Genomic DNA, 12,335 nt, shown 5'->3' on the forward strand with positions numbered 1-12,335 from the left:
AACCTTTGAAGTAGGATTATAGGCGTACATTGGAGGCTTTTGAAATGTTAGAATGATAATGATATACAAGGAAGGATGGGGCAAGAATAAGGCATAGGGACATTGGGCAGGCTGAAATGTGGCAGATGAGGTGTGGCATTGAAGAAGGGCCTATAGTAGTGGATGGTATTGGGTGTTGGGTGAGGATTTGGTAAAAAGGTTAGGGTGATATGACTAGAGGACTACAGAACAATTAGTTTGATTTCCCATGCGGCTAAAGCTGTTCTCAGGATCATCAACAAAAGGATAGAGAGTAGGGCAAATGATTACTTAGAGGATGATCAGTTTGTGTTCAGGAAAGGGAGAGGCGCATGTGATGCCATTGCGGTAATGAGATCACTAATCAAGGGGAATGTAGAATTCAATCAGGATGTAATTGTCTGTTCTGTAGATTTTGAAAAGGCCTTTGACGGAGTGAATAGGGAAAACTAATGAGTATATGCAGAAAAGAGGAATAGATTGGAGGGGAAGGAGGCTAATCCGCAACCTGTACTTATCTCAGGCTGCGCTGCCCGAGATAGTGATTGGTGCTCCTGAGAACCACCTTAGTTGAATGCAAAAGAAATAATTGTTCTGTAATGCTCACATATGGTTGCCTTTTCCATTTTTGGAATAGGAACTAAAACTAATCTGAAGAAATATTCCAGCCAGATTTCTATTTCGACAATGCTATGAATTAGACCACATAAATCTTTTCTTCAAAGTTCTCCTGAAGATTTCAGTAGCTCTGTGGGAATTTTGTCAACCGTCATGACCTTATTTCTTTTCAATTGCCATAATGGTCTTTCTCTCGCCATCGATCAAGCCCAGACTTAAACTATCCTCGTTTAGGTCTTGTTCTCTTTCTATTTCTAACCTTGCTGGCTTAAGTTCTTTACCATATCATTCTTCTATATACTCCTTCCATCTCTCTTGGATCTTTTCTGTTTCAACTATAATCTTACCCGACTTACCTCTAACTGTTAACATAGATCTTCCCTTCTTATTTCCCGATAGTATTTAAACCTTCTTTTATAGCGCAACAATGTCACCCTTCCTCTGCAATCTTTCCATATCCCTGCATTGCATCTTCCACCGTGCTTCTTCTGGTCTGCTTGTCTATCTTATTTTTTAAGTCTTTATTCTTATTCTACCTAACACTGTATTTACATTCTTCCACTTCCTTCCCTCGTCGAACTTAGTGATCATTTCGCCCGTAATCCATGATTTTCTTGTCCTTTTCATATTTACTGCTCCTTTACGGCTTTTGATATCCATTTTTTAATGTGTTCCCATCTCTCTTGCAGAGTACCCAATTCCCTTCCCTCCCTCGTGATTTTCTCTATAGCGTTCCGATATTCCTTTCCCTTAGTTCCGATTAATGCTTCAATATTTCATTTTCTTCAACGGTTAGTTTTTACTGTTTCATCTTTTTGAGTCGGATGCTGCACTTCATTGTTTCGACGTTGTGGTCAGAGTCCGCATCCGCTCCCGGGAAGCTGTGCGAATTTATCACACTGTGCCTAAACCTGTGTCTAACCAGAATATAATCTAGCTGATAGCTTATTGTTTAAATCTTTGTACTTTATTTTGCCTAATGCTGTTTTTACATCCTTCCATTTATTTCTCTTTCTTTTCTTGGTAATTTATCACACCGCTCCTAAACCTCTGTCTAACCAGAATATAATCTAGCTGATACCTTTCTGAGTCACCTGGCATTTTCCAAGTATACCTGCGTCTTTTGTGGTGTCTAAACCAAGTGTTGGTGATGACTAAGCCCTGTCTCCTGCAGAACTCAACTGCTTTCTCCCCGCGGTCATTCCTCGTGCCTAAACCGTAGTCCCCGACCTCGTCACCATCTCTTCCTTCGCCTACCGTCGCATTCCAATCCCCCACCACTATCAAATGTTTCCCTGCAGGAACACACGCGAATACGTCCTCTAATTGATCGTATATCCTATCGATCACTTCCTCCGTATGGTTGCTCGGTGGCATGTATACCTGAATAATAACCAAGTTCGTCGGTTCTGCTTTTATCTCTACTAGTAATATTCTATCCGTTACTTGTTCTATGTTGACTACGCTTCTTCCTACCTTTTTTTTTTTGATATAATTACCATCCTCGCTGCCTCTCTCACCTTCAACTTTATATTTCTACATACAATTATCGCTCGATCAATTCCCACTATCCTTTCAGCTCACCTTCCAAAGCCCTAAATTATCTACCTTTGGCGGACTGCCATTTGTATGGCTCCTAGCCGTCGTCCTATTGGTGACGCTACCAGGAGCACAGATATCGTTGCTCCCAGCAGCGCCGCCCCATGGCTCATCAGATCGCACCAGCCCATACACCACGTCGGAAGTGTAGTGTGTGGGCAGGGGACGGGGTGTATATATTTGGGCCGAAATTTAGCCTGAGATGTTTACAAACGAAGAATGTTCCCATAATAACAAAATAAATTTTAAAACAATTCAAAATACATCGTCCAAACAGGAGGATGAAAACAAAAGATATGAAATATTTGAAATATATGAACATTTTAAACTGAAAACACCGCTGATGCACAACACTCACGAATCACTTGGGCAGTGCACAGTACAAATTTCCCGTTGAATGACAGCAGCTTTGAATTTTATTGCTAGTTGAAACCTTATCGCTAAACGGCTTTTGAATTGTATTGGTCATTTTGACTCGCTAAAGAAAACAAAGAGGCCTTCCAAACAATATAGCTCAAGGCGTACTGCCTCCTTTGTGTGTGCGCGTGCGTGCGTGCAACAGAGCAACAATAGATGAATTAATGACAAAAAAACAGTAGAAATTAGCACTGAGAGAAATTTATACCTCCTACATGATAGAACAACAGTGTAGGCGACGCATAAAATATACAGGGAAAGCCTCCATCATAATTAAAAGAAAGTCCTCAAAGGCTTTAACATAAAAACGAAAACAAGTCCAGATGATGATACAAATGTCTAGCGAAACTATTCGACAGCAATAAATTCTTTCCTGTAGACACGCAGAGTCCTTTTTGATTCTTCTTTTGTGCTTTAAAAATCGATTTCCACAAAGTATAGGCCTCAACCATCTCTCAAAAAAGTACTTTTGAAAGGCTACAAGCAAGAAGGGATCTTCTTTTTCGTCCCAATTCAATGCAAAATCCACTACAGAAAAAATCCATAATGCTGTGCTTACCTTTCGTACTCTTCACCAGTTGCGGCAAGAACACGTCGTCTAAATATCCCGGAATCTCTTTCATTTTCTTCAGTATGTTGGACTTCTGTATGTCTGCAAAAAAGTGAACAGGAGTGAGGAAGTGAAGTAAGTGATATGCACGAAGACACTCTCCTGCCAAAATCTTCAAATATTCAGATGAACTTGAATGAAATGAGAAAGAATATTTCTTAGGTGAGGCGACCGACAGCTGAGGTCATTTGCGCCATTGAGGATGAATAGGAAAGGAGGAGGAAGGGTGGAGAAGAAACCCGGCGTCGGCACTAGCCTACTCTTTAACGAAAGTCGCCCAGGGGTCAAACAGTTTAAAGTCCCATCCGACGGACGGCGTACTCACTCAAAGTATTCTCCTCAAAGCACCTCAAGTAGGAATCGGTGATAAAACTGAAAAACATCTGCCGTCTCCAGGATTCTAACCCGGGCTCTCTCGGTGGGAAGCCAGTACGTTAGCCACCGCAACATCACAATCCCCTTAAAGTAAATGAAAAAACGTCGCGAGAAAACCTCTGGGTTGGCAGTCGAGGACGCCGCCACCGGGGCAACCCAGAGGTCGCGGGTTTGATCCCCGCCTAGATGGATTTTCCTGTATCTAGAGTTTGGTTGTATGTAATATCTAAGGGTTAGGTGAAAGAAAGTCTCAACCTCACCCAATTAAGTCGATAAATAAATAAAAAATGTCGGCAGCAATATGGGACCCCAAACGTGGTAAAATTAGTTGCGTCGGCGGGTTCTTACGCTAAGATTTATTACTCCGTACCCAAGCTCAGGAAAAAACAGCGCACTTACTGATTAGCTGGAAACTAATTCTCGCGAGGGATAAGCGCACGGTCAAAGCACGCAACCAGTTTCGTGGGAATGTCGGGTGATTGCCAACAGAAGTCGTGAGTCGGCGAGTCACGTCGGCACTGCGAGTATTCTCCTTTTGGGATTTGCGAAGTCGCTACGAAAATACACGTCCATGTGTCGACGCTGATTTGGAGGGAAGTGGCGGGACCATCCCTCTCGGCGCTTGTCCAACCCCCTAACTCAAACCACGAGGGAGAGAGATGCGCTTGCTCCCTCCACTTGATGTCCAAGAAATATGACGGGGGCAGTTTGATAGGCTCTCGGAATCACCACCAGATGTCAGCCCTAGCGTAACGAGTTTCCCGCGTAGTAATAGGTAATTCTTTATGAGCAAATACGTATTACGCGTCAGTGCTCTGGGAATAGATCTGTGGTGGGGTGGACGCCTCTCTGTTGTTGTTGTTTTAGTGTAGTGATTTGTGAAAATTGAAAAAGTTGAGATTCGAGCTGTAACTAAATACTTCGTAAAGAACGGTATGAAAGCAAAGAAAAGAAATTCATGTCGACTTTCAGGACACTCTGACAGGGGACTCCGCTCCTTCATAATCAACTATTTCCGGGTGGATAAACCAGTTTGAGTTTGGTCGGGACAGCCCAAATGATGATCCGCTTAGTGGTTGGCCACAGTGTGTCACTACCCCGGAAATTATTGCAAAGTACATAAAATGGCCATAAAGGACCGCCGACTTAAAGTGCGAGAAATCGCTGAAGCTGCAGGGATGTCAGAAGGGTGTAGAGTACAGCGCCATGTTAGGAGAGGCTCAGAAGCGGAGCGATGGCCAGTCTGTGGCGAACCAAAACCTACTCTAACCGGTAGACGACTATCAATAAAAAGAACGACTCGGCGCTTTTACCAATCCGATGGTGTGCTTTGTACTTGCATGCATTTATTAAGGGCGGGACCCCTGGGATGGATCGGATCTCTCCCCGCATATCTTGGCGGAAGACCCCCTCCTCGCCACGACTGATTATATCGCTTCTGTTGTTCATTGGAGTTCTTTCCACTTGTTCTGGGCCGGCCGTGGAGTTCTCATCTCATAGATTTGGCTGGATCGTTCAATGAGCACACACTCAAAGGCGGATGACAGTTTCCCGCTGAGGACCCACGACTCACCCGAGAATAGGTTCGAAGTCTCGTCCTTCGTGATCCCCGTGAGCAGCGGGATTTTGGGCAGAGTGCCAGCCTCCAGGCCCTTCCTCGGGGTCTCCTCGAGGATTGTGGGAAGGAAGCGCCGGTCCGTGGGCCCGTCGACGACTGGAGCGGACGAGGAAAACATTTCGCCCAACTCGCCTTGGGGATCGCCCGGCGCAAACTGGGACGCCTGACGTGCGAAAAATAAATTATTCAAGGATGTGAATGCCGCGTGGAACTGCAAAAACACACATTTCGGGCGACAAGGAAACCAAATGTGACACATATACTACAGGAACCACCCTTCATACCTTGATGCGTGAATCTCACACTACTTGCTTCACGGCTAATAACACAGGGTGTGGCAACATCAATTCCTTTTTTGAAGGGGTATTGCCACGCTCTGTGCAAGGTCTGTCCCAAACGTTGTATGATTTATTTTTTTATCCGATAGATGGACGGATGGGCGTCTGTTTCTCTGGCTGGGTTCGAGGGAGGAGAAACTCAGGAAAGGCTGGAAGCAGGTGGGCAGTTGGCTCCCAGCCTTTGCGGAGTACGGTTTGTTCCTTTGCGAAACCTCTATAACGTGACCTCCTTACGCTCCGTCATGAACCGGCTATTGGAACAGCACCACGCTATCAAATTTTGCGGTAAACCAATAAAAAACAGGAAATAGACTCATGGAATGCTCAATGCAGCTAATGGTGATAACGGCATAAGTAGATCGGGTGTGGCTGGGTGGCACAAGTTGTTTCGGGAGGGTAGAGAAGATGTTGAAGACGCAGAACGTCCAGGACGTCCTTCGACCTCAAAAAGTGACGAACACATGTTAACACTGTTCGCCACTTCCTTTGTCTCGAAATTTCAAAACTTCGCATTGTCTATGTTAAGTACTAATCCACATTCCTTGTACAAATCCGATATTCTCACTAAATCGCTAGAGAGTAGCCCGCAATCTTCTGGGGCCCTTATTTCACCGTGTACCACTGTGTTGTCTGCGAATAATTTAAGGTTGTTAAATTATTAAGGGCGTGAACTTAAGTATCAATCGTCAATGTATATTTAGAAAAGTAGCGGCCCCAGAACACTTTCCTGATAACCCTTACATCTACCTCCGTTGATCACAACTCATCGATGACTTCTTTTTCTCAGCGATCTGACAAGAAGTCTCTACCGCAATGTATCACTCTCTCATTGATATGTTTCAGTAGCGTTTTAGCGAATACCGTTCGAGTTTGTGTATCAGTTACTAACTGTGGGGGACCTTATCGAAGGTTTTCCGAAATCCAAATATACGTACCGCGTCCACGTGTGTACGCATTCTTCTCGCCCGATTAAAGGATATCTTGAATAAAAAAACAAAATAGGGTTTCGCAAAATCCGCTCGTCTTAAATCCGTACTGGTTATGGTTTATTATATTCCTGCAGTTTAGAAAACCCATTAGGTTAATATCAATAATGCGTTCTAATATTTTGCATCAAATCGATGCTATTGATACGATGGCCTGTAATTGATTGATTTGTCACTGTTGCCAGCTTTCAAGGTGGGACTTCTGGGTGAACTACAGGGTGGATTCAAAAAGTTATGAAATTGAATTTCCCGCAACGCTCCTATTGGTTTGAGTGGGATCAAACCACTTGGAGTAGGTGGAAAGATGCTAAACTTTAACGCAAAACCGGTCTCAGTGCTCTCCAAGCTGTGGAAGCGGCAGGACGTCAGTTATTGTAAACCTCTGCGCGCCGACCGTGTCACGGACAACAATGGTACGTATTCGATCGAGCAATGTTACGCGATTACTAAGTTTTCCGCTAAACATCTCATGAGGAGACAAACAAAATGATTCGCGAGGCTTACTTTGGGACTCGGCTCTGTACTACATAAAAGTTTCGAAGTGGTTAAAGGCCTTTAAGGAAGGCCGGGAAGAGGTTCACGAAGAACAACGCTCTGGGCGGCCGTCAACCAGCATAACCGACAACAATGTGGCTCTTGTTCGACAATTTATTTGACCGTTGGACGACTTTGACCGTCGGTTGAGTATCAAGATGGTTGCCAATGAACTGAAATTGTCGTCTACTGTTGTGTTTCGCATTTTTACTCGTTGAAATGGTCATCAGGACGGGAAAAGATATCTCCGCTACCCGGAAACTCCATCACGATAAAGCGCCTTGCCACAGCGCGCTACGTGTCCGCGAGTTCCTGGCCAAACACCAGGTGCCAAAGCTGCCCCACCCCACTATAGTCCTGATGTCACCCCAGAATACTTCTTTTTGCACCCTCGGATGAAGGCAGTCCTGAAAGGAACCCGTTTTTCGCCCATAGAAGAAATTCAATCAGCCATGACGAAGACCTTGCGAGAGGTCCACGAAGACACCTTCCAGGGCGTGTACCGGTCATGGTAGAGTCGCTAGAAAAAATGTGTAGTGGCCAAAGGCCAGTACTTTGAAGATTATTAAGAGTTTGTGCAAATCTGTTCAATAAAATACTTTTAATAATAATTCCATATCTTTTGGAACGCACCCTGTAGCTTCCATTCCCGAGGTACTGAACCTTCTTCTGGCGACTTAGGAAAAATTTTCTAAATACAGGTCAATTTCTTCTGCTAATGCCTACAATATTCTAGCAGACATTTCTTCTATTCGCTTTGCGAGCTTTGATATTATGGTGCTACTGTTATATTCCTTTCTTGGACATGTTCTGCCACTTCTGTGCTCATCGAGTGGCTGTGGAAGCTCGTTTGATGCGTTGATGCCTTTAGTATTCTGGACGCCTTGGAAACAATTTGTTTAAAATATTTACCTTTTTCAAAGCTGTCTGTAATAAGGTCACCGTTTTCCATTTTCAAAGATTGTGCTGTTGGACGTTTGCCCTATATTTCTCTGACGTAAGACAAGAATGACTTTGGATTTTCCTCAAGAGACGTGTTCGCATTGTATTTTAGTTTTGAAGGTGCGTAGGGTGTTTGCGATCGACGCCTTTTGTGTCAATCGGACAATCTTTTATTTTCTGTTTGGGTGCATTCATAACAAACTAAGCCACTGCTCCTTCAACTCTTGTTGACATCTGACCGCACCTTCTTTGCTTTCTCAACCTAGTTCTGTCTTCTCCAGTGTCCCTTCTCGGCTTCTTGCGGCGCATTTCAGTTTGAGAGAAACGAACGACTCCATTCCTTTGCGTGCAATATTTAAGAAATACTTCCAACTGCTCACCGTATCCGCGGTCTGGGTTCTTATCTTCAATCCTCACGATTCGTTACAGATATTTTCTCGAAGTTCGTTAAAAATTGTCCAATTTAATTAATAATACGCTAAGCTTTTCCTCGTTTATTTTCGCGAACTTAAGTTTTTATCTCTACAAGAATAGCTTTATGGTCGTCGTCCATTGTTTCGATGCTTGTGATATTCTCAGGCGTAGACGTCGCAAAGATATCAAGTGTGCCGTGACTCCTGGTTGGCGATTCATGACTTGTTCCAAAGAGTACTCTGCGAATATATTGAGGAGTTCTTTGCACGAATCTCGTTTTTTTGGAGGTTTTCCTACGCCTTACGAGTCAAAATTAATTCACGGTGGATTAATATCTCCAGCCATTATAAATACAAGTACACCGCTGCCTCGCTACTCTTGTTGTTTGCTGTCGAGGGTTGACATTTGGTCTTTGGGCGTATGCAGAACATGTATTAGATACTGGGGGTCTGTAAAATGAGCACACGAATAAGCGTCTCTCGTTATACAGATCTGTAGTCTTTTATGTTGCACCAAACGCTTTCTACGTCATTTTCGTCGGATTCATAACGTTGGCTACTGAGTTGTTGATTTATTGCAATGAATACTCTTCAACCAAGGCTACCCTTTCAGTAGATCTAAATGCCTTTTTGAAAAAACGTCACTATTTTCTGTATCTTTCGCGAACCAGCTTTCTATTCGAACAACTGTGTCTGCCTTTGTACTTACCAAAATATTTTCAATATCCCATATTTTTTTTTGACGCTACGGAACTTGAAGATATAATTTTCACTCCGTATATCACCTTATGCTTGCATGTGTTCTGGACGTTTACGAAGCTATTTCGTGACGTTTCAACGCTGTTTTCATTTTCACTCACATTACTTGTAACATAACTATTAAATAACTTGCTATGGCACTCATTGCAGTATTTTTTCACAAACCAATTTCTCGACGCTTTGCTGATGGCCCTTACGCCAACTCCAATAGTTTCCAGCTTCCTCTCCCCACTCATTAGTTTCCCTTAAGTCTGCCGACATTCTTGGCGTTCCGGTTAATGCTTCCAAATTCCATTTCCTAAACCGTCTTCCCTGTTTTATCTTTATGAATCGGACGCAGCACTTCATCATCACTGCATTTTTTTCCAAGCCCATATTCTTCTCCTAGGAAACTGAATATTTATCACGCTATTCCGAAATCAATACGTAACCATAATATAGTCTGACTGATATCTTCCTGAATCCCCTGACATTTTCATAAGTGCGTATTTTGTGGTGCCTAAGCCAAGGGTTCGATATGATTAACCTCCGCCTACTACAGCACGTTATTAGTATCTACCCATGGTGATTTCTTGTTCCTAAATCACTATCTCAGACCCATTCCTTCCTTCGCCTACAGTCGCATTCCAATCCCCCATCACTATCCAAAGTTTCCCATAGGGGACACACGCGATTATGTCCTCTAATTGATCGTGTATTCTATCGACGTCTTCCTCGATATGATTGGTCGGTGGCATGTATGCCTGAACAATGACCAAGTTCATCGGTTCCGCTTTTATCTCCAGCAGTAAAATTCTATCCTTTGCTTGTTCTACGAGCAAGCGAGTTCTCGTATGTTGAATACGCTTCCTCTATCTTCAGTAATCAATATTATGGCAACTCCTTGTTGGCTCTCGTCCCCGCCGCTGTATATTACTCAATAATTATCACTCCAGTAATCCACGCTATCCTTCCATCTCACCTCGCATAGACTTGAAATACCTAATAATAAATTCAAACGGTCTGCGGGCGAGTGGCAGAGACCTCGCGGTAGTGCTCGTCACATCCGCTCCGAGATAAGAGGCCCTGGCCGGCCACGCTCTCCTTATCACCATTCGCCATTCCTCCAATGAGAAGGAACCTCCGACGCCAACATTTATACCCATTGCGAATCCGAGGGTGCGGGAGAGCACACGAGAGAGTCAGACACAAGTATCAACAAGGAAAATGTCACAAGCGCAGACAAATGTACGACCGACATCAATCTCCTCTTAACGTTAACAGATGATTATAACCAAACGGATCTCAAATGTAATTTTTTTAGTACCCTGCAAGTCACCACAAGGGTTTGTGGCGGGGGGTGAATACACACACCAGACTGACTTCGACTCAAATATTTTTACCCTTTACGCGGTCGGACAATGTTATTCTGATCCCTCATTTCGTTCCTGGGAAAAATGGCAGTTTAAATCTATTTGTTCTACACTTAATCTCTCTAATTTTATTGACATGACCTCAGCAACCGTAGTACGATTATGGTAATAATATATCTTCAACGCCATCATTGATACAGAGACATCCTTCCAATTTATGCTCAATCTGTAATTTAACCTTCGTACCATCAAATGATTCCCAGCCTGGCTCCTCAAATATTTTGGATACGCTACTAAGTTTATCATTACAACGTTTTACAAATCTAGCTCCTGTACGCTGCACGCGATCCAATTCGGCAATTAATCCAACTTCGTGAGGATCTCATTCATACTAGCAAAATATTCTATAAATGAGACCTAACCCACTGGAATACCCACGAATCATCACCAGTTAAAACATTGTCATTAGAACTAGCATCACTTCGTAAAAGTTCTGCAAGTTCTTCTCAGAGGGCCACTCGGTGATATTTTTGGTCCCACGGGATATGGAGGGGAGTGCAAGAAAGGCGCCGACAGCAGCACTACAACTGGATCTTCGAGCACTGTACATATTTTTAGGCAAATGCGTAGGTTAGGTAGTGGAGTAAATTTGAATTTAAAGATAAATTTCCCTGATAACGATATTATAAAGTGTAGGTCAATTAGTGGGTCTCACAATACTAGGTTGCCTAAAGAGATTTCTCGAAGTACGTTCAGTGCTAATGAGACAAAAGAAAGAATCACTTATCAGAATATGGACCGATCGTGTATTAAGACACCCAAAAGACTTATAAATAGCGTCACCAGAAAGCAGACCGCAACGAACACAAAGAAGGTTCTAGACGAAGAAATAATTTCCGTAGTAGTAGTTAACTGCCGAAGTTTAAAAAATAAGATACCGGAATTTCACCACCTCATTCATAGCACAGAATCAGATATAATTATAGGAACTGAAAGTTGGTTGACAGATGATACCGCAGACAGCGAAATATTTCCCAAGTCATTCACAGTTTATAGAAACGACAGACAGAATAGAGCAAGAATACACTTCACATTAACGACATTGACTCCGTAGTCACTAGTAAGATACGTTAATTTGCCGACGATGCAGTGATTCACCGCGATATCTGTGATCCCGAGGACACAGCAGATTCATTAGACGACCTTAATGCTATACAACACTTGTGCGACACGTTGTACAATTTGAATTAAACTTAAAAAAATTGCGAGGGTAGATCTCACCTCAAAGTAGGCCGAAAGGCCTGGGACAATCACCTACATAATGGCGGGACAAAGAAGCGTGGGGGGTGTGAAAGTGGAGCAGTGCGAAGGTGGTAAATACCTCCCCCCCTTCCCTAGACTCCATGGAGACGGCTACATGAATAGAGTCTGCTAGATAGAGTCAAATCGCACGAGTGATTCTTTTCCCCTTTTCTTTGGCCAAAAATGGATCATTTTTAAGAACAATTTGATTTTAGTCTCAGCATGAGTAATATTAATATGTTTTACATTTGTCTGGAAATCTAGGAGGCTTCGTTTATAGAATCGGCTGATTGATGCTAAATGAATTTGTCTTTAGCGTTTTCTCAATTTTCAAATGTTGTACTTGCAATAATGTGACATTGTCATAAAATTCCTAAACCCTAAAGAAAGATTTATGACTTAAAGTTCGGTATAGTAATTGCGACTTTGGCCATCTCCGACCTCCAGAGTAAGT

The 12,335-nt window shown here is 43.1% G+C and overlaps 1 protein-coding gene across 1 annotated transcript in view; it reads right to left on the reverse strand.

The window, feature by feature from the left end:
• The window catches only part of LOC139699000 (carboxylesterase 4A), a 45,832-nt gene that overhangs the window by 16,763 nt on the left and 16,734 nt on the right, over positions 1 to 12,335 (reverse strand). Inside the window, exons 6-7 of the mRNA XM_071597994.1 lie at positions 5,211 to 5,418; positions 3,212 to 3,304 (exon numbers count right to left, since the gene is read on the reverse strand). Of these exons, the coding sequence (XP_071454095.1) occupies positions 3,212 to 3,304; positions 5,211 to 5,418 (301 nt within the window). The remainder of the gene's footprint in view (positions 1 to 3,211; positions 3,305 to 5,210; positions 5,419 to 12,335) is intronic.

The sequence above is a fragment of the Hetaerina americana genome, unplaced genomic scaffold (assembly GCF_022747635.1).
Source record: "Hetaerina americana unplaced genomic scaffold, ioHetAmer1.1.p SCAF_9, whole genome shotgun sequence".
NCBI classification, from domain to species: Eukaryota; Metazoa; Arthropoda; class Insecta; order Odonata; family Calopterygidae; genus Hetaerina; species Hetaerina americana.